This window comes from Ornithorhynchus anatinus, chromosome 15 (genome assembly GCF_004115215.2).
Source record: "Ornithorhynchus anatinus isolate Pmale09 chromosome 15, mOrnAna1.pri.v4, whole genome shotgun sequence".
NCBI lineage: Eukaryota > Metazoa > Chordata > Mammalia > Monotremata > Ornithorhynchidae > Ornithorhynchus > Ornithorhynchus anatinus.
The window spans coordinates 19,057,183-19,080,736 of NC_041742.1; the positions used below are offsets into that span (position 1 = coordinate 19,057,183).

At 43.4% G+C, this 23,554-nt stretch overlaps 1 protein-coding gene across 1 annotated transcript in view; it reads right to left on the bottom strand.

Annotated features, from left to right (window-relative positions):
- LOC100084333 (pseudouridine 5'-phosphatase) overlaps nt 1-23,554 on the bottom strand; it is a 101,529-nt gene that overhangs the window by 32,231 nt on the left and 45,744 nt on the right. Inside the window, exon 2 of the mRNA XM_029079788.2 lies at nt 17,539-17,757. Coding sequence (XP_028935621.1) covers nt 17,539-17,757 — 219 coding nt within the window. The remainder of the gene's footprint in view (nt 1-17,538; nt 17,758-23,554) is intronic.

Consider the following 23,554-nt stretch of genomic DNA (forward strand, 5'->3'; position numbering starts at 1 on the left):
TACTGTGTACAAAGCAACAAACTAAGCACTTGGAAGAGTAATCAGTCAATCGTATTTATTGAGTGATTGCTCTGTACAAAGCATTGTACTAAGTGCTTGGGCGAGTACGCATAAGAGAGTTGGTAGACAGGGTTCCTGCCCACAATAAGCTTACCATCTAGAGTAAAATATAACATAGTTGGTAGACATGTTCCTGCCTACAAGGAACTTATAATCTAGTGGAAGGAGTTTACGGATTTCATCTAAATAGATGTCATAAATTTGTAGAAGGCAGGCAAGTGATCGATCTGCTCTTTTCTGGCCTTAGGCTACTGTTCTTCTACAAAAGAAAGTTCTTTCAGATGGCAAAAGATCAGGGAGATTGGCATTTCTTCTGGCTCACGGTGTGCCGTTATGAAACATTTTGAAATAGCTGCAGGTGCTGGGATGTGCATGGTGAGTCAGAAGAGCTCCATTAGCGCTTTCCAGTTCCGAATTTCCATGATGGCTCGAATGACGTCCTGTTTGGAGATCTACCGTGGGTCATAATTCCCAGGATTTCACCTGTCTAGGTGTTCACATCCCATGAGCCTATTCATTCAGTAAGATGGCTGAAAGAACTCCCTTAAAGACTAGACCTGGAATTCCCACTCCTCTCCAACTGGGACAATCCCTTCCGAGAGCAGTTTTTTTCCCTCTGTTGCAAGCCGTGATCAGTGGCATTTTTGAGTGCTTACTCTGTGCAGAACAGTGTACTAAGCGCTAGGGAGAGTACAACAGTTTCCTGCCCACGATGGGTGATAAATGTAATTTGTATGAAATCCATTATTTTTTTCTCCTTTGGCTATCTTCATATCATCACAGAAATTTAAATATGTATCCAAGTTTTGTACGCCTATATCGATTATTCCTAGCAGTTCATCTCTGTTTAAGTCATCAAGTGCAAAGGGAGTAATTACTTGGGCAACCTTATAATATTCTTGTTATTTTTGTATGGGATAAGCCTTCCCAGCTACTCCTTCAGCTTACTGATATATTTTTTTCTCCTTTCTGGCATGCATTTCTCCCTGTTGACTCATTTATTGTTATGCAGTAGAATTGTAGTTTCAGTTCCACTGATCTCACTGCTGTAACTTTTGGATAGTAAATTATATAATGCTGATATCCAGAGCCAATACATCATTGATATATTGATACAAAACCTGATAAGTTGGTTTGGAGTTTGCAAATGGTGTGTTGCTTCAGGTCTGTGATTCCAAACTGGTCCTGATGATGTGAAAATAATGCCCTACCAATATCCAAACCCATTGTTGTTTCCCATTAATTTCATACATCAGATGGCTGCTGGTTTGCTCTACCCCTTTCTGGAGCAGATTCTATATCAGTGGGGCTTCTTCATCGGCTTTTCTTCTGGATCCTAACTGTGTTGAACTGCCATCTAATCAAAGTTATTTCAGCATCAATCACAGGCTTCACTGCAAGATTTTGCCTGCAGTATGTTACTTTTTTTTTTGGGGGTAAATCAATGTATCAGCTCCTTGTATTGGGTCTGGGCTTCTGTTGTTTTCCAGAAAGAGGTAGATAGGAAAGGGAGTGGGAAAATGGGATGGAGAAGAGACGTGGAGGGGAGAGGAAAATGTGTGTGTGTGGGGGGGGAGGTGAAAGAGAGAGGGAGAGCAGGAGAGAACATGAGTATTTATTTTTCTCTTTGTCTCCCTGTCCTGCTCTTTTGTCACCAGTGGTATTTACTGAGTGCTTACTATGTGCAGAATACTGTACTAAACGTGTTTGCCATGCTTGGCCCATTATTTGTCATCTAAACTTATAATTGCATAGGATCCTAGACTAGCATGTTATATTCCTATTCATTCCTATCATACATTTAATGTGCTATGGGGACAGGGAACTTGTCCACCAGCTCCATTGTATTGTTCTCTCCCAAGCGATTAGTACAGTGCCCAACACAGAGTAAAGCACTCAATAAATACCACTGATTGACTGCAGAACACCTAGAGATGGCACTCTGATTTGGCTACACCTTCTGATTGTTACGATTTCAGACCATTTGATGCCAATCCTCATATTCTGTTCCACAGATGACTTTTTTATGAATTTAAGTGCTTACTCTGTGTCAAGCACCGTATTAAGCACGGGGTTAGATAAACTAATCAGGTTGGACACAGTCCCTATCCCACAGGGGGCTCAATCTTAATCCCCATTTTACAGATGAGATAACTGAGGCACAGAGAAGTGAAGTGACTCGCCCAAGGTCACAGCAGACGAATGGCGGAGCCGGGATAAGGAACCGGGTCCTTCCGACTCACAGGCCCATGCTCTAGCCACTGGGCCGTGCTGCTTCTCAAGCTTCCAAGGTGAAAGGCACAAAACCTCCTGATAATTTTCCCTTTTTTTGTTGGAGAAATTCCAAGCTTCATGCTGAAAGATGAATACGTGCTTGGGTTCCTAAGATTATCAGCCAAATATAGAGCCCACCTAATGGATCAATCAATCAATCAATCAATCAAAAAATCAGTGGTATTATTAACTCCTGAATGAGAGGCACTATACTAAACACTCTGGAAAGTTCAGCAGACATAAGACGCATATTCCTTGCCCTCAACAGCTCGAAGTCTGGTTAGGAGAGACAAACACGAATTATTTGCACATAGCATGGCACGTGCTCTAGAGAAAATTATATGAGGCAGTTACATGTCCCAAGGAGCCAGGCAGTTGGTCTAATGCCAAGGAATTTCAGGTTTTAAACTGCAATTGGTTGGCTAGTGACCCTTCACATCTAACAGACTGTCCGCCAAACTGATCCACTATTTAAGCAAATACTTCCCCTCGGTTTTAAAAGGCTTTACTCTGCTAGTTGAAATTCATAATCACTTCAGTATTTCATTTTTTACTTGAATAAAGTCTTTCCATTATATTTACCTTTATTGATTTACCTACTTAATTCTCCCATATACTGTGTTTCCGCCAGTGAGGTTGAAAAGTCTCCAACAAATGAAAATGTGGAATGAATCCAAAATTAAGCCCTACTCTCAGATAGGCAAGTTAATGTGCACTGAACCAGCCTTGCAAATCATTTCAAAAAATTTTCCAGTCTGTAAACACATTTCCCCTCCACCAGCTCATCCCACAACACGTTACCCAGGAGGTAAAATATGACATTCTTTAAACGTGTGTGGCATAAACTGTCACTGACCTTGGGGCAATTATTAGTGGTAATAATAATGTAATTTGTATGAAATCCATTTTTTTTTCTCCTTTGCCTATCTTCATATCATCACAGTAATTTGAATATGTGTTCAAGTTTTGTATGCCTATATCGATTATTCCTAGAAGTTCATCTCTGCTTAAGTCATCGAGTACTATATGCCAAGCACTGTACTGAGCAATGGGGTAGATACAAGATAAGCAGGTTGGACACAGTCCCTGTTCCGCTTAGGGCTCATAGTCCAAGTAGGCGGGAGAAGAGGTGCCTAACCCCCATTTTACAGATGTGGAAACTGAGGTTTGGAGAAGTGAAGTGACTTGTCCTAGTTCTCACAGCAGACAAGTAGTGGAACCAGAATTAGAACCCTGGTCCTCTGATCCTCAGGCCCATGCTTCAGTGCCCTGGAAAGATTGGATTAAGGGCATTTTCGGGTAGATGACCTCTAGTGAGGTTGGTTTGTTCTAAGCCCTCTGTGATGTCAGTGGGGTAGGGTACAACATAGTAGCATTCAACCATATGCCTGGATTCACCTATTCTACTTGGTAACCTGCACTGAAACATATGGAGAATGTTCCTAAGAGCTAACGGTACTGAATCCATAATGCTGAATTAATTTTCTTAACGGTTCCTGAATCAGGCAGCTAGGGCGTTAGCATGCATTGTTGAAAGGAAAGAAGGAAGTGGGCACAGCTGGGCTGTTTTATGGACAGTTTAGTTTCAATGCACCAAACCTGAGAATTTATGGGGAATTCATGTCTCACATAATGCCAAATTGCTTGAATGATTGCCCTGCAATTCTTAGTGTGTCAACTATATCACTTATACATATATGCGTATACATATATATATATACATATATAAATACAGGAACACACATACATGATATGCTAGAGAAAAAGTGATGACTAGTGGATAGAGCATGGTCCTGGAAGTCAGAAGGACCTGGGTTCTAATCCCAGCTCTGCCACTTGTCTGCTGTGTGACCCTGAGCAAGTCAGTTAACTCCACTGGGACACTTCTCTGGGCCTCAGTTACCTCATCTGTAACATGGGGATTAAGATTGTGTGTCCCACGTAGACAGACACTTTGTCCAACCTGATTTGCTTGTAAGCACCACAGCATTTAGTACAGTGCCTGGCATATAGTAAATGCTTAAGAAATACCAGAATTGTTATTATTAGTATATACTAAAATACATGATCTAGATAATAGATGGATATTGCATACATGGGCACTTTGTAGGAATGCAGTGACTTTAATTTTCTAGTGGAAAGAACATGGGCCTGGGAGTCAGAGTCCTGGGTTCTAATCACAGATCTGTCACTTCCCTGCTGTTCAACTTTGGACAGGTCACTTAACTTCTCTGTGCCTCAGTTTCCTCATCTGTAAAATACCTGTTCTCTCTCCTACTTAGACTGTGATCTCCATGCCTCTAGGCTTCAAGGCTCTACATCACCTTGCCCCTTCCTACCTCTCCTCCCTTCTCTCTTTCTACCACCCACCCCGCACGCTCAGCTCCTCCGCCGCCCACCTCCTCACCGTCCCTCGGTCTCGCCCATCCCGCTGTCGACCCCCGGGCCGCGTCCTCCCGCGGTCCCGGAACGCCCTCCCTCCTCACCTCCGCCAAACTGATTCTCTTCCCCTCTTCAAAACCCTACTTAAAACTCACCTCCTCCAAGAGGCCTTCCCAGACTGAGCTCCCCTTCTCCCTCTACTCCCTCTACCACCCCCCTTCACCTCTCCGCAGCTTAACCCTCTTTTCCCCCCATTTCCCTCTGCTCCTCCCCCTCTACCTTCCCATCCCCTCAGCACTGTACTCGTCCGCTCGACTGTATATATTTTCATTCCCCTATTTATTTTGTTAATGAAATGTACATTGCCTCGATTCTATTTAGTTCCCATTGTTTTTACGAGATGTTCTTCCCCTCGACTCTATTTATCGCCATCGTTCCCGTCCGTCCGTCTCCCCCGATTAGACCGTAAGCCCATCAAACAGCAGGGACCGTCTCTATCCGTTGCCGACTTGTTCATTCCAAGCGCTTAGTACAGTGCTCTGCACATAGTAAGCGCTCGATAAATACTATTGAATGAATGATTGACAGGTCAGGGACTGTGTCTGACCCGATTATCTTGTCTTTACCTCAGCACTTAGTACAGTGCTTGGCTCATAGTAAGTGCTTAACAAATACCTCACCCTCCTGTGTGGAGAGAACAGTGTGAGAGTTCATAGACTGTACATTTAAGGACTACAATTTAATGAAAGAGATTTATAGATACAAGTTATAATTACTGAAAAACTGCACTTAATGAGTTCTGTGAAAGAGCTCTTTCAAGCAAAAGAGCCCTAAATAAATAAAAATAAGAAATAATATAAAGTATAATAATAATAGTAGCGGTATTTGTTAAACGCTATGTGCCAGGCACTGGACTGAGTGTTATAGACCATGCCCCGCAGAGAGCTCACAGTCTTAATCCCATTTTACAGATGAGGAAACAGAGGCACAAAGAATGAAGTGGGTTCCCCAAGGTCACACAGCAGACAAGAACTCCGGTCCTTCTGACTCGAAGGCCCCTGCTCTAGCCACTAGGCCACGATGATAGAACGATCCACATCTCTGACTAAAACACTACAAAGGCAAAAGGTGTGAGGAGAACCCATTTGAAATGAAGAGCTGAATAGTTATGATCATATAACATTTTCCATTACTTCAAACATGATCTTTCCACATATATGCACATATACATGTCTGTCTAAGGGCTAGGGCAAGCTTTGGAAAATTAAGACTTCATTTTTTAACTCTTTACAGTAAAAGCTGTATTTGGACTATATTAGTTAAAATTTCTCTATGTCCAAGAATTGCTGTTGATCTGAGATTCTTTACTGCCTGCTTTGCTGCCTCAACCAGATAACCTGGGAGAGACGTGTATTGTGAGCATAAATTCCCTAGAGAAGTTGGGCTGTGATCACCACTTGCCTGCTGAGAGGCCTTGGGCAAGTCACCTAGCCTCTCTGTGCCTCAGTTTCTTCATCGGAGAAATGAGGATTAAATATCTCTTCTCCATCTTTCATAGGTTGTAAGGTCCTAGAGGGACAGGGATGTTTTCTAATCAGATTGTAACTACCCCAGACCTTAGCACACTGTTGTTTTATGCTGTCGAGTCGTGTCCGACCCATACCGACGTCATGGACGTATCTCTTCCACAATACCCCACCTCCGCCTGCGATTGTTCTGGTAGTGTATCCGCAGAGTTTTCTTGGTAAAAAAATATGGAAGTGGTAAGCACTTGGTGGCTTAGTGGAGTCAGAGGTCTTAGGTTCCAATCCCGCCTCTGCCACTTGTCAGCTGTGTGACTTTGGGCAAGTCACTTAACTTCTCTGTGCCTCAGTTACCTCATCTGTAAAATGGGGCTTAAGACCATGAGCCCCACGTGGGACAACCTGATTATCTTATATCTATTCTACTGCTTAGAACAGTGCTTGGCACTTAGTAAGCACTTAACAAATGCCATTATTATTATTATTAATAAGTACTGCAAGTATCATTATCATCATCATTCTTGTTCTTATTATCATTGTGCTTAAGCTCATGAATTTGTGGGGGGTATGCACCCCTTGAAAATTCCCAGCTGAGATAGTACTGTTTACTAACCAGTTTAGCAAAACTCCTCTAGGTTGGGCTGCCCTGTCAATCCATCCATCAATCCATCATATTTATTGAGTGCTTACTGTGTGCGAAGCCCTGTATTGCGCGTTTAGGAGAGTACGGTATAACAGAGTTGGTAGACACCCTCCCTGCCCAAAATGAGCTTACTGTCTCGCAGCAACGTAGGAGGAGGAGGAGCAGTAACCATGAGATGTATTAATCACCTATGCAGTGCAGTATACTTTACTAAACGCTTAGATACAACATAAGAAAAAGACATATTCCCTTCCTTGTCCAAGACAGCATCTTTTAGGCAGTTTATCTACAAATAATTAATTCAACTTGGTTTCAGTAGCCATTTCCCTTCAATTGTAGGCATATTTAAAAAAATTGTAAATCCCTCCTGATGGGCCAGGCCATTTCCCCACTGATATGTTTGTTCTTCACCTTCTCTTCTCAGCTTAACATTGACCAGAAACAAACCGAATGTGGTAAATAGATAATAGAAGGCCTGTGGCCATGGCAACTGAGATTTCCACTAGGGAAAAAAGATGAGAAGATTATCTTCATTAAATTAAAGAGCTTTATGATCTGCAGTGGCTCCTTCCATTGTTCACCCCATAACCTATAAAACATTGATAGAAATCCACAGAAAATGACCATTTATATCCTCTTATGAAATGACATTAATATGGATAGTAAATAGTAATGTGCCAAATGTGTGAAATATGATTTTTAGGGAGAATCTAGGAGGAGAAGAGAATTGAGCCATGCTCTTGATCATGATCTCAATCAGCCTGACCCAAATCGATCCACTCAAAAATTTCCATTAGTCAAACAATTTGGAGAAAGAAAACAAGACCGCTCTCACTTTGATCCTATCGGGAGCCTTGATAAGATGCAAGTATTCAAAAGTAAACAGTTCCCTGATGTTAATTCTTTTAGGTCAGGATGGACAATTGTTCTGGAGAAAAGGCTCTTTCCTTATCCGGCTGGAGGGCTCCCTTAAGGACTTCACACACTAATGTTACCCTTGAAGAGTCATTTAATAGGAAGACTAGGAAAGGCCAGGTGGAGAGCAGTGGGGAGGCAGAATTGAGAAACACTGTGGCCTAGTGCATAGAGCACGGGCCTGGGAGTCAGAAGGACCTGGGTTCTAATCCAGGATCTGCCACTTGTCTGCCTATGTGTGACTTCCGCCAAGTCCCTTCTCTTCTGAGGCTTAGAGAAGTGAAGTGACTTGTCCAAGGTCACACAGCAGAAAAGCGGCGGTGCTGGCATTAGAACACAGGTCCTTCCAACTACCAGGCCCATGCTCTATCCACTAGGCGATGCTGCTTCTCTTGAGTTCCGGTTGTGTGCAGACTACCATTTGAAGTATTTAAGAGAAGTCCCCTATTAATTCCCACAAATAGTGGTGGGAATTGTTGTCAGACTAAATAGGATTGAAAAGCTAGAGCTCTCTGTGGGCAGGGAACGTATATGACTCTGCTGTACTGTATTCTCCCAAGTGCTTAGTACAGTGCTACGCACATAGCAAGCACTCAATAAATTCCATTGATGGATTGATTAATGAAATATCAACAGTCTACCTCTGCTTAGTAAAGGTGTCAAACATCAGTTTATAATGACCAACACTATCTTCCAACAACAAATAACAGGAGGTTATAATAATAATAATAATGGTGCTTGTTAAGTGCTTACTATGTGCCAAGCACTGTTCTAAGCGCTGGGATAGATACAAGTTATGCGATTGTCCCTGGGGCTCACAGTCTTAATCCCCATTTTACAGACGAGGTAACTGAGGCAGAGAGAAGTTAAGTGACTTACCTAAAATCACACAGCTGACAAGTGGCCGAGCAGGGATTAGAACCCACGACCTCTGCCTCCCAAGCCCGGGCTCTTTCCACTAAGCCACGCTGCTTATCATGGAGGCATCCAGGGTCTAAAATAGTGACACCAGGAGATAACACTGGCTCCCTCATCCTAATTTGTGGGAGAATATCCTCAGTGCTCTATGGTATTTGTTATTATTCAATGCGCTGAATCCATACATCCTTTAAGGTCATTAAATGTACAGAAGAAATATAATGTTGGTATTTGTTAAGCGCTTACTATGTGCAGAGCACTATTCTAAGCATTGAGGGAGATACAGGGTCATCAGGTTGTCCCACATGAGGTTCACAGTCTTCATCCCCATTTTACAGATGAAGTAACTGAGGCACAGAGAAGTGAAGTGACTTGCCCAAGGTCACACAGCTGACACGTGGCGGAGGGGGGATTCGAATCCACGACCTCTGACTCCCAAGCCCGGGCTCTTTCCACTGAGCCACGCTGCTTCTCCTTAAATATGCTTCTTATTCTTCTTAAATATGCTTTTAAACTTAAGTATTCTCAAGAAATGCCATCTGGTGAAATTGGTTCTCTCCCAAACAGATGACCTAAAATATCAGACCTAGATAATGCAAAATACTTTGCTCTTAACTAATTAGATTATTAGCTTGATCTTCTTCCTCTAGAGGCAGAAATTTACCTATTGGATGCCATTCTCTTTCAACTAGTCTACCTGTGTTACAGAGAAAATCAGTTAAGTGAGATGTCTATAAACCACAAGGTACGCAAATGGGTGGTTTCATGCTAACTGCAAAAACAGAGACAGGTATTTAACTAGAAAATCCCCATGATCAGAAAGATAACAATAATAATGGAACGACTGCCCTTGCAAACTACAGTGTGTTTCATCCAAGCTGCTCAAACACTGACATGAAAATCAAACCTCACGTCATAGAGTTCCATTATCCCACACTATGGATCGTAGAGACTTGTCCAGAACTGCTATTTTTCTAAGACCTCATAGCAGATATATGCCAGTTGGAGAAACAAAACTTGCCTCCTTCCTAATCCAGTTTCCTACTCTAACCATGAGACACACGGCCACCCCAGTCTTCACTTGGGTAAGACTTCTGTTTCTGGTTACTTGACATTCTATATGCAGTTATGCATTATGATTAAGTGAAACCTTACCAATCGATTGTATTTATTGAGTGCTTTTGGTGTGCACAGCACGGTACTAAATGCTTGGGAGAGTGCAACACACAATATAACAGATGCCTTCCCTCCCTAAAATGAGCTTACAGTCTAGAGGGGGAAATAGACATTAATTAAATTATGGAGATGTACCTAAGTGCTATGGAGATGTACCTAAGTGCTATACATAAGGCGGGGGTGGGGAGGTGGTGAATAAAGGGAGCAAGTCAGGGCGATGCGGAAGGGAGTGGGAGAAAAGGAAATGAGGGTAAAATCAGGGAAGGCCTCTTGGAGGAGCTGTGCCTTCAATAAGGTTTTGAAGGTGGGAAGAGTCACTGTCAGATAGGAAGAGGGAGGGCCTTCCAGGCCAGAAGCAGGATTCATTCATTCAATTGTATTTACCGAGTGATTACTGTATGCAGAAAAACCTACGGAGAGCTTGGGAGAGTACAAGGAAACAATAAACGGACACATTCCCTGCTCCCAACGAGCTGAGAATCTAGAGGGAGAGACAGATAATTTATATAAATAAATAAATGAGAGATATGGACATAAGTGCCGAGGAGCTGCGAGGGGGTGATGAATAAAGGGAGCAAGTCAGGGCGACGCAGAAGGGAGTGGGAGAAGAGGAAAGTGGGGCTTAGTCAGGGAAGGCCTCTTGGAGGAGGTGTGCCTTCAACAAGGCTTTGATGTGGGCAAGAGATCAGTGGTGAGACAAACCCAAGGACACCCTAAGTTTCCCCTTCAAATTGAAGAGGTGGAATTGGACAGTTCCAAAGTGTGATAAATGATTCAATTAAAAGTACTTCCAAAATAACGTTTAAAAACAATAATCATCAAGGCCTTCCTATGCTGACTGAAGCAATGGTAGTTTCTTTCCGCAACCTTCATCAGTGATCAGTGAAAATTACAAAAAGAGAATTGTAGTATCTTGTTCTGTACGCTGGATCTCGAGTTTGTCAAGTGATAGAACTAATTAATGTCACCTAGGTTTCAGCAGACTCCAAAGAGACTGAAGAAAATAACAGGAGACTAATAGAAAAACAAATTGAATTTGGGCTTTTACCTAATGTGCTTTCGTAAAATCTGAATCGTAAAGTATTTCAAAGCATCAACGATCCTTGTAGAAATGGCTTCAGACTGCCAATCCATAACTTGCCAATTGTGGGGGCTTCAGACAAGCTGATTGACATACCTGCAGTGTCTGTCTCCCCCTCTAGAGTGTATGCTTACTGTGGGCAGGGAATGGAATAGCGCTGAATTGTGGATCTCAGTTGGGAAGCTTAATTTGATTTATTTATTTATGGTATTTGTTCAGTGCCTGCTACGGAAGAAGTATTGTTCGAAATGCTGGGGTAGGTTCGAGTTATTCAGGTTAGATACAGTCCCTGTTCCACATGGGGCTCACAGTATAGTAGGAAGGAGAACAGATATTGCACCCCCATTTTACAGTTGCGAAAACTGAGGTCCAGAGAAGTTCAGTGACTTGCCCAAAGTCACACAGCAGGCAAGTGGTGGAGCTGGAATTAGAGCTCAGATCATCTGCCTCCCAGGCCTGGGTTTCAACCATTAGGCCACACTGCTTCTAGTCGGGTTCATTTTACTTGGAGAACGGGTTCTGGCAATGCTCTTCCTGTTTTTGAAATGCAAACTGCCAAAGAAGAATAGCTCCATGCTCTCTTTAGAAACCTGTTAACATTTTTCTGTCAACAACAACTTCGCATTGGCTGTTCCGTGCTGGCAACGCTCATCCTTGGAGAAGACAAAGAAGCGGGATTTGGGGGTGAAGAGAAAGCTGTGTCTCATTTTCACAGGGCTGGAGAGAGCTTCCATGACATTTGCTAGATGATTAGAGTTAACTGTCACGGAAGCCAAATGCCAGAGAAGTTGCATCAGGAAAACTGCTCAAAATATGCTTCATGACGACATTATCCAATCGGATAAATCATTAAATAAAGACAGTCACTGTGGTACTAAATTAGGCTTAGTAATTACATCTGACCAGCAAACAGTCTGTTTTTAATGGTCTACGTGTATTTCTGCCTGTGTCGAAAATATTCCTGGGTCCCGGCCCAATTTTTCTTTTTCTTTTTTTTCATAAACAAGGAAAGGATCTTATAGACTGAGCTTCTTGTGAGCAGGGAATGTGTCTACCACCTCCATTATATTGTAGTCTTCAAAACGCTTAGGACAGTGTTCTGCACACAGTAAGCGTTCAATGATACGAATGACTGACTGAATCGTCAGATGAATTTATCATCTTAGTTCTTGGATTTCTCACTAGGTATGTTCTTCAACTTCCAGTGGGCACTACAAACTACACATTGAGCTAATAAAGCTTCTCGCAAGATTCAGGAGAGGCCAAGTGCAGAGAATCCAAATTCTGAGGAGGCCTCACCTATGGAGTGATATTTCCTGGATACCTCAGGTATGCCCATACAAACTGCTGGAGTTGATATTGTGCTGTTATTTTCTTCTGGTATTAAGCATGGTGATGTAATCTTTGTACTCACAGATAATTCTGAAGATAGTTGATCAACCAAAGCATGGGAGAGTTATAAAACCACCCACTACTCTGTCACTAAGACAAGTGAAGGGAGGCTTTTTTTTAAAAAAAAAAAGAATGGTGTTTGTTAAGCACTTAAGTGCCAAGCACTGTAATAATAATGATGGTATTTCTTAGCGCTTACTATGTGCCAGACACTGGACTAAGCACTGGGATGGGTACAAGTAAATGGAGACAGACACAGTCCCAGTCCCACGTGGGGCTCATAGTCTCAATTCCCATTTTACAGATGAGGTAACTGAAGCACAGAGAAGTGAATTGACTTGTCCAAGGTCACACAGCAGACAAATGGCAGAGCCAGGATTAGAACCCATGATATTTTGACTTCCAGGCCTGTGCGCTATCCAGTATACCACACTGCTTCTCTTAGCACTGTACTAAACGCTGAGGTATATATAAACTAATCAGGTTGGATACAGTCCATGTCCCACATAAAGCTCAGCTTTAATTCCCATTTTACAGATGAAGTAGCTGAGGAACACATAAGGCAAGTGACTCGCCCATGACCACACAACAGAAACGTAGCGAAGGCAGAACTAGAACCTAGGTGTTCCCAGGCCTGTGCTCTCTTCTGCCTGATCACACTGCTTAGTCTTGCAAAGCGCCTCTTGGATATAATTCGATTCTCCATCTGCAATGGTTCTACCTTTAGCTATGGAGGCTGGCATGAATGATATCCAGAGGATTGAATCTTCTAAATAACTATCTTCATGATTTAATCAATGTAATGTTTGAAGCACTACATAGATTTGGTGACACCCTTTAAATAAATAACCCAGAGGTAACTGATTTAAAATAAAATTGATTCTGTGGTCTAGACCTTATTAAATCTCCTTAGGGAAAACAAAGTGCTTAAAATTCTATTTTAATATAGCAGTTAAAAAAATTGCAAGCAAAGGAGCATACACCATATTACATCACTGACTATTCTTAGCAATAAATATTTGCATCTTCTATTTGCAAAGTGATGCTTCATGTGAGCCCCAAAGTATACGGCGTGATATCTTTGAGTTATCAGAATATGAGATTTTAAAATAGTATTTGCTTTTCTTTTTTAAATATTAAGCTCAATTCCTTGGTAGCTTTAATAAATCAAGGCTCCCTACACCCCTTGAGGCACATACAGGATTCCAGAATGGGTCTTTTCATTGTTGCACTGGACTCTCCCAAGCGCTTAGTACAGTGCTTGTACACTCAATAAATACAACTGAATGAATGACTCGATCAGTCTACTGGGGAACTGTGGAATGGAGGAGTTATGTGATTGTTAATCAATGGTATTTATGAAGCATTTCCTGGGTGCAGAGCACAGTACTAAATGTTGGGCTAGAGACAATATAAGCAGATGGCATACAGTCTTGTGCATGGTGAGGAGAACTATGGCCCAGTGCTTAGAACAGTGTTTGGCAACTAGTAAGCACTTAACAAATACCAACATTATTATTAGTGGAAGGTGAATGGGCTTGGGAGGGAGAGCGCCTGGCTTCTAATCTCAGTTCCACCATGTATCTGCTGTGTGACCTTCGGCTTGTCACTTCACTTCTCTGGGCCTCAGTTCCCTCATTGGCAAAATGGGCATTCCATACCTGTTCTCCCTCCTGCTTAGACTGTGAGCCCCACTGGGTGCCCAATTATCTTCTATCTACGCCCGCGGCTAGTACAGTACCTGGCACCTGGGAAGCGCTTAACGAGTACCACTATTAAAATGCGAGTCGGGAAATCAATGGCTGGTAGAACAGGGATATTCAGAGACCCGAATCCAGCAATAATAATAATAATAATAATCACTGCATGCCAAGCAGTGTTTTAAGTGCTGGGGTAGATACAAAATAATCAGGTCAGACACAGTCCCTGTCCCTCAGGGGGCTCACAGGCTTAATCTCCAGTGCTTAGAACAGTGCCTGACGTTCTAAGGTAAGGTAAGATAAGGTAACCGAGGCACTGAGAAGTGAAGTGATTTGCCCAGGGTCACTCGGCAGACGTGTGATAGAGCCGGGATTAGAACCCACATCCTCTGACGCCCAGGCCCGGGATCTTTCTACTAGGCCACACTGCTTCCCAATGCACTGCATTCAATGCTCTCCAGAGGCATAGGTTACCCACCCCTTTTCAGAATTTGGCATTTTTGGAGACACGTGCCTCTGGACTTTTATTTCCCTTCAATCTTGTCGGGGGAAAAGGAGACGGAAAGAGGGCAGAAATTCGGCAGAGCGAGAAGAACTGTTCAAGTTTTCTTATGGGGTTAGAGAACAAATGGATGTATATTAGTCTTGTCTTTCATGATTCATGTGTTGTTAATGAACAGGAACCCTGAGGATAAACATATCCTTTTTCTGAACAGAGCACCTCTTGCCTCCCAGATGGCTTCCATCTGTTACAGTGAATCTCCAGCAGGCCATACTAAGTAAGTTTCTTTGAGACTTCACCAACTCTTATTTTTTAATCAAAGAAAAGCTAACATCATCACTCCAAGCTCTACCAATTTGATTAGATGTTTAGAAAACTGCAAAATAATCCACCTGCTGAAGCCTCTATGGATTTGTGTAGGAAATTGTGTCGAAGAAAGCGGGTTTACAATGGAGAGGTTTCAAACAAATGTTTCTATAGAGTGGAAGTGGGTGGGACGGTGGCTACACCCAAGGAAAGATTTGGTCCATGGGCCACAGAACCTTGGATTTGTTTTTGAACTATCATTTTTCTAAAGTGTTTCTCATTATTTATCTGATTTTATTGTCACAAAGGCAGATATAATTGAGACTGTGAGCCCTACGTGGGTTAGGGACTGTGTCCAACCCGATTTTTATCAAACCCAGTGCTTAGTAAAGTGCCTGGCACATAGTAAGGGCTTAACACATGCAATAATCATTACTGTTATATGATACATAGAGGGGTTAAGTTATTATTATCATAATAACTTTTACGGGATTCGTTAAATGCTGACTGTACGTCAGGCACTGTTCTAAGCACTGGGGTAGATAGAAGTTAATCAGGTCGGATGCAGTTCTTGCCCCACTTGAGGCTCACAGTCTAAGTAGGCGGGAGAACAGCTATTGAACCCCCACTTTACAATTGAGGAAACTGAAGCACAGGGAAGTTAACTAACTTGCCCAAGGTCACAGAGCAAGCAAGTGGCAGAGCTGGGATTAGAACCCAGGTCCTTCTCAGGACTCCCTGACCCAGGCTCTATCCACTAGACCACATTGGTTTACTGAATGTCTACTATTTGTAGAAACTGTATTAGTGTTTGGGAGATTATAAACTCCTCTAGCTAGATTATATAACCTCCCCACCCCCGAGCCCCGAAGGCAGGGATTTTTGTCTACTTAGTTGCTCTGCACACAGTAAATGATTGGGAGAGTACAATAGAGTAAATTTGAAGATTGTATTTAATAATAATCAATAAATTGATTGGGAGAGTTCAGTAAAGTAAATTTGAAGATTGTCTTTAATAGTAATGATGAGCTGGAACACTATGAATATTTTCTATCTTCCAAAAATATTCCCAGATAGCCATATATAATTTCCCCTTGAAATGTTCAGTGATTTATGTGAAAACCATAATGCAAACCAACAGAGTCAAATGACCTGGGTTCTAATTTCAGCTCCACCACTTGCCTACTGTGTGTCCTCGGACAAGTCTGTTGCATAGTACTCTCCCAAGCACTTGGTACAGTGCTCTGCACATAATAAGCACACAATAAATGCCACTGATTGACTGAAGTTATTTACCTTATCTGAAAATGGGGATTACAGCTGTGAGCTCCATGTGGGACATCTGATCAAGCTTGTAACTACCCCAGTGCTTAGTACAGTGCCTAGCACATAGTAAGCACTTGATAAATATAATAAAAAAAAGATCAGTGCAACCACATCAGTTCTTCTACTGGATGAACATTTGTCCTCTTGACCTAAGGAATCTGAAAATGATTCTTTCTTTTAAAGCATATTTTAGGTCCCCAAATCCAGAACATATCTGACTTTCTCCCTTCTTGAAAGCAACAGCAGGCAAGCCGGTTTTGATCGATCTCCAGTTTACAAGCCTCAAGGGAGAAAAGTTATTTTTCCTCTGGAGAGGCAAACATTGCAAGGAAATGGGGGGGGGGAGTGGTCCAACGAAAAAAGCTAACATCAAAAACGAACAACACTTTTTGAAAACTTAAGCGTGTTTGAACACTGTTGGGTCGTTTCTGGCTGCTGGTTTCTCCCATTCAGCATTTCTGCAGATTTCAGCTTCCCCATTATCTTGAAAGATGTTGCGACTCTTACCTCAGCAGCAACTTTTCATCAATCGGTCACCTGTATTTATTGAGCAGTTACTTTGTGCAGGGCTCTGTACTAAGCGCTTAGGAGAGTAAAACATCACAGGAGCTTAAACAGGGATTTATGGGCGTACTATAATATTACCAAGGCTGACACCCTGGAACAATGGCCACCTAGATAAGGTTTTTCACCAGAGAGTCACATAAACATTCATTCAATTGTATTTATTGAATGCTTACTGTGTGCAGAGCACTGTACTAAGCGCTTGGGAGCGTATGATACAGCAATGAACAGACATATTCCCTGCCCACAACCAGTTTACGGTCTCAGCACACCCACTGTGTGGAGGAAGGACATTGGCAAAAATAGTTGAAAGACTATGTGAGAAGCTGTCTAAGAACTTCTCTTGAACTCAGGAAGGAGCATGGCCTAGGGGGCAAAGCACAGGCCTGGGAGTCATATGGACCTGGGTTCTAATCCTGGCCCTGCCCCTTGTCTCCTGGTTGACCTTGGACATGTCACTTAACTTATCCGTGCCTCACCCACCTCAGCTGCAAAATGGGGGTTAGGACTGTGAGTCCCACGCCGGACATGGAATGTGTTCCGCCTGACTAGTTTGCCTGGCACACAGTAAACATTTAACAAATCCCTTTTTCGAAAAAAAAAAAAAAAAGAGTGCCACTAACTGCCTAACAAGGAAAATATCTGCATGTACACACAAGGAAAAACCGTCAAATGGAAGGCAGGAAAACATATTGGGACATATTGCCTTATCCCAAGTAGTTTCCAAACCATGAGACTGGCAAGCATGAATTCAGTGAAATAATGAGGAAAAGCACCTGGCATCAAGGCAGCAGTAGGAAATAGTTTCTCTTGCTTGAGTTTACTTTCCTTCAGCAGTTCTTCTTTGGTCATCGGGAGCTCTAAGGCATCGATGATAATCTCTGCAGCGTCTTGTGCTTTTTTACCCATAACGAGGGATTTAACGTCCCAGGTATATTTCTTCCCGAAGCGATCGCAGATTTCCTGGAACACCTCTGAGTACAGTCGCTCGGTATCTGGAAAAGAAAGTATTTCATATTACATTTTATTCTGCAGACTCTATCTGGGGCGAGGTCAAATTTGAAAGACCTGCTTGTGGCTCCATAACTCACAGCTAGCCAACCCAGCTTTGGAGGTGTTTCTATGCCTAATGGTGAAATGAGAGCATTTACAGCTCACATGAACTCACTGGGGGGCATTTAGGCCAGTCTTCTGGGGTTTTTTTTATGGTATCTCTTAAGCGCTTACAATGTGTCAGGCACTGAACTAAGCACTGGGGTAGATTCGAGCTAATCAGGGTGGACGCGGTCCATGTCCCACAAAGGGCTCCCAATCTTAATGCCCATTTTACATATGAGGTAACTGAGGCCCAGAAAAGTGAAGTGACTTGCCCAAACATACATATGGCAGAGCAGGGATTAGAACCCAGGTCCCTCTGACTCCCAGGCCCGAGCTCTATCCACTAGGCCACTCTGTTACTTCTGCACGAAACACAGTCAACTGGGGCATTACAATTTCTGAGAAGTAAAAAAACTAAGCAGTGATATGGCCCAGTGCCCAGCGCAAGGTCCTAGGTATCAGGAAATCTTTCCCCTAATTCTGGCTCTGTCAGGTGCCTCCTGTGGGTCCTTGGGCAAGTCACTTAACTTCTGTGGGCCTCAATTTCCTCATCTATAAAATGGAGATTAAATATCTATTCTCCCTCCCCCTCATCCCCATGTGGGACAGAAAACATGTCCCATCTTATCATATCGTCTCTCTCCAGTGCATGGCACAGAGAAAGCTCTTAACAAATATCACGATTCTTATGCGGCCCGGCAATCCAGTTAAAATAGAAATGTGTTAGTTCTTTCCGGGGGGTGGGGTAGGAAGAGAGGGAGGGGGAAGGTGTCTTCTAAAGTTGTAACGATACTTCTGAGACAACAGAAAGGTAAGTCTGGTAGCATTTTCATCTCAATACTCCCACTAATAATAACTGTGGCATTTGTTTAGCACTTATTAGGTGCCAGGTACTATATTAATCAATTTCCATTACAAACTACTGTTTTGCGTGGATGCTGCACACCTTGGAAGTCAGTGGGGCATTTCTAAAGCTTCTAGAAAATGGATCGGGCTTCAAAACAGACACAAGAGGGCAGAAATCACAAATAGTCACCATGCTCTGCTTTATAGTACAGCTCTGGTCACTATCACTGTGATGTCTGACCTCTGAAGTTCCTTTTAAGGGTCAAAAAATGGCTGTTGTCCCAGGGGGTTTGCCCTCTTAAGAAGAGGGAAGCAGTGTGCCCTAGTGGAAAGAGCACAGGCCTGGAAGACAGAGGACCTGGGTTCTAATCCTGGCTCTGTCATTTGTCTTCTGCGTGACAAATGAGTATCCTGTCGCGTAAGGCCAATGAATGATTGGAATTCATGCTGGTTCACTGTTTGCTCTTCTAGTTCTCTAGACTTATATCCCTCTATTATGCTCCCAAGGTCATACCAGCCCCAGTGGGCTTAATAAGACCGTAAACTCATTTTGGGCAGGGAGTGTATCTATCACGTGTTCTGTTGAACTCTCCTAAGCACTTAGTACAGTCCTCTGCACATAGTAAGCATTCGATAAAGATGAATGATTAATTCATTGATTGTGAATCAGCGCTAGGGACTCTGGGTAGACTCGATGGAAATTTTGGGGTACAGAAGCATCTTAACTCTCTGTTGCTGTACTTCATTTCACTGTGGGAAGGGAATGTGTCTGTTGTATTGTTGTGCAGAACTCTTCCAAGTACTTAGTAATAATAATAATGTTGGTATTTGTTAAGCGCTTACTTTGTGCAGAGCACTGTTCTAAGCACTGCGGTAGATACAGAGTAATCAGTTTGTCCCACATGAGGCTCACAGTTAATCTCCATTTTACAGATGAGGTAACTGAGGCACAGAGAAGTGAAGTGACTTGCCCACAGTCACAGAGCTGACAAGTGGCAGAGCTGGGATTCGAACCCATGACCTCTGACTCCCAAGCCCGGGTTCTTTCCACTGAGCCACGCTGCTTCTCTAGTACAGTGGCCAGCACACAGTAAGCACTCAATAAATACGACTGATTGATTCATTCATTCATTCTTTAATCTCTCAATTTACATTCAACCTTGTGTTGCCAGATTTGACAGTGAAATTGTGACGACTGTTACTCTAGACAATTATATGGGTAAAAACATAAAAGTACTTTAGTCAAGTGAAGCTCAGCGTTCGTCTGGGGGAAAACCAACCGACTCAAAGGACCAATCCGAGCCCATGCAGCAGTTACAACATTTGAAGAAACTACTAGGAATCTAGCAGGAGGAGGGGAGATAGATACTAGTCCTGAGGAGGGCAGGGGCACCCGCACCCAACAAACACAGTTGTGTATCCCACACAACTGGAGGCGATCGAGAAAGGTTGGCGTTGCATGGTGAGCACCATTATTAGAGGGCAAGTTTTTTTAAGTGGATTTGGCTCTGTAAATTGAGTTAGTCATTTTTTAAAAGACAAACATTTTAATAAATAGATATACGTTATTTTGCCGTGGCCTCGGATGAAACACTGAGGCATGCGGACCCAACAATTAAAGGGTCTGTATTTTAGCAAAGATGGGATTAGAAACCTGAGCCTGTTTTTATATTTTTTTAAGTGCCTTTACTGTGCAAAAATCAGATTTTCAGCTATAAACGAATTTTAACATGGAGCATTTGACATCACATTGATGATTTCCAAATGATTACATCTTCCAATGGATATTTCATGAAGTCCTTATAAATCTAATGCGCCTGTGTATTTAAAGCATGATAGCCCAACTCCCACCATTATATTGCTCAATTAATTATAATCAGTGCAGTAAATTACCTCCTCCAGTGCCCTCAATAGTGATATAGTGCCTTTTTCCTTAATCAATGAAGATGCAAAGTTCCAGAGAGAGCAAGGACTCTTAAAATCCCAAAAGCTAATCAGCGATAGCCATTTTGAATTCAAAACGAGCCTCTTCATTGGATTAATGCTTTTTTGGTGCTCACCCCTTTTTTCTCCAGAATTTTCCCATCACTGGAAAGAGGACCTCAAATCACGCCTGGTTTTGGTGCCACAGACGAACGTCATCCAACGGCCTCAGAGGGTCTGGAACAGGCTCTCAGAAAAGGCCTTCCACCCACTCCTGAGGTGAGACTGAATGGAATTCCTGCTCTTTGGAAGATTAATAATGAATAAGTGCTTACTATGTGTCAGGCACTGTACTAAGCGCTGGGGTAGGTAAAAGGTAATCAGAAGGACCCGAGTTCTCATTTTGACTCCGCCACTTTTCGAATGTGTGTCCTCAGGCAAGTCACTTCTCTGTGCCTCAGTTACTTCATCTGTAAAACAGAGATTAAGACTGTGACCTCCAGGTTGGACATGGATGCATCCAACTTAATTAGCTTGTATCCACCTCTGCGCTTAGTACAGTGCCTGGCACATAGAAAGTGCCTAACAAATACCATGATTATTATTACTTTTATTACTAGACTCCAAGCTCTTTGAGCAGGGGTCATGTCTACCAACTGCCTTGTACTCTCCAAAGCCTGTGATTGATTGATTCAGTGGGGTTGGCTCATACACCAAGATATAGATTTGCCTTTCAACAAGTTTTCTGCTGAAACACTCAACTCAAACCAAGCTGCTAAAATGCCTTTCATGTAGTTTTGCGCTTATGAATTCACTACTTCAGTTGAATGAAATGAGTATCCTGTCCTGCAAGGCCTTTACAGTGCGTGTTTTTAGATCTTTAGGATAAACCCACAGACCAGCAAATGGTCATCCTTGGAATGGGAGAGATAATGTACTTTCCCCCCCAGAAGGAGAATTTTTTGTGAATGAAATAATGGAGCTACCCCCGACTTAGTGTCAGCCTGTGGTTATTAAAGCACTTGAGTTCCCTTTCATATCTGTAATTGTGTTAACTGAAATACTGAAGAAATGACTGACATTTATCTAACTCATGTACAGTATTCACTCAGACAACACTACTGGAAATCTGAGTTCAGAAACGAAAGCTTTAGTTGGTGTTTATCTCAAGCGTGCAACAAGGAGGAGACGGGGTATGTGTCTCCCCTTTCAGTAACGAAAATTTCTTATGCCCCTTTTCCTTCTCCCCTCAAAACTCTCGTTAGCGATAACACTCTGCCCCGCTAGTTTCTGTCAAACGACCTTTTCATTCAATAGTATTTATTGAGCGCTTACTATGTGCAGAGCACTGTACTAAGCTCTTGGGATGAACAAGTCGGCAACAGATAGAGACAGTCCCTGCCGTTTGACGGGCTTACAGTCTAATCGGGGGAGACGGACAGACAAGAACAATGGCAATAAACAGCGTCAAGGGGTAGAACATCTCGTAAAAACAATGGCAACTAAATAGAATCAAGGCGATGTACAATTCATTAACAAAATAAATAGGGTAACGAAAATATATACAGTTGAGCGGACGAGTACAGTGCTGTGGGGATGGGAAGGGAGAGGTGGAGGAGCAGAGGGAAAAGGGGAAAATGAGGCTTTAGCTGCGGAGAGGTAAAAGGGGGATGGCAGAGGGAGTAGAGGGGGAAGAGGAGCTCAGTCTGGGAACGCCTCTTGGAGGAGGTGATTTTTAAGTAGGGTTTTGAAGAGGGAAAGAGAATCAGTTTGGCGGAGGTGAGGAGGGAGGGCGTTCCGGGACCGCGGGAGGACGTGACCCAGGGGTCGACGGCGGGATAGGCGAGACCGAGGGACGGTGAGGAGGTGGGCGGCAGAGGAGCGGAGCGTGCGGGGTGGGCGGTAGAAAGAGAGAAGGGAGGAGAGGTAGGAAGGGGCAAGGTGATGGAGAGCCTTGAAGCCTAGAGTGAGGAGTTTTTGTTTGGGGCGGAGGTCGATAGGCAACCACTGGAGTTGTTTAAGAAGGGGAGTGACATGCCCAGATCGCTTCTGCAGGAAGATGAGCCGGGCAGCGGAGTGAAGAATAGACCGGAGCGGGGCGAGAGAGGAGGAAGGGAGGTCGGAGAGAAGGCTGACACAGTAGTCTAGCCGGGATATAACGAGAGCCCGTAATAGTAAGGTAGCCGTTTGGGTGGAGAGGAAAGGGCGGATCTTGGCAATATTGTAGAGGTGAAACCGGCAGGTCTTGGTAACGGATAGGATGTGTGGGGTGAACGAGAGGGACGAGTCAAGGATGACACCGAGATTGCAGGCCTGAGAGACGGGAAGGATGGTCGTGCCATCCACGGTGATAGAGAAGTCCGGGAGAGGACCGGGTTTGGGAGGGAAGATGAGGAGCTCAGTCTTGCTCATGTTGAGTTTTAGGTGGCGGGCCGACATCCAGGTGGAGACGTCCCGGAGGCAGGAGGAGATGCGAGCCCGAAGGGAGGGGGAGAGGACAGGGGCGGAGATGTAGATCTGCGTGTCATCTGCATAGAGATGGTAGTCAAAGCCGTGAGAGCGAATGAGTTCACCGAGGGAGTGAGTGTAAATGGAGAACAGAAGAGGGCCAAGAACTGACCCTTGAGGAACTCCAACAGTTAAAGGATGGGAGGGGGAGGAGGCTCCAGCGAAGGAGACCGAGAATGACCGGCCAGAGAGGTAAGAGGAGAACCAGGAGAGGACAGAGTCCGTGAAGCCAAGGTGAGATAAGGTATGGAGGACGAGGGGATGGTCGACAGTGTCAAAGGCAGCAGAGAGGTCAAGGAGGATCAGAATGGAGTAGGAGCCATTGGATTTGGCAAGAAGGAGGTCATGGGTGACCTTAGAGAGAGCAGTCTCGGTAGAGTGGAGGGGACGGAAGCCAGATTGGAGGGGGTCTAGGAG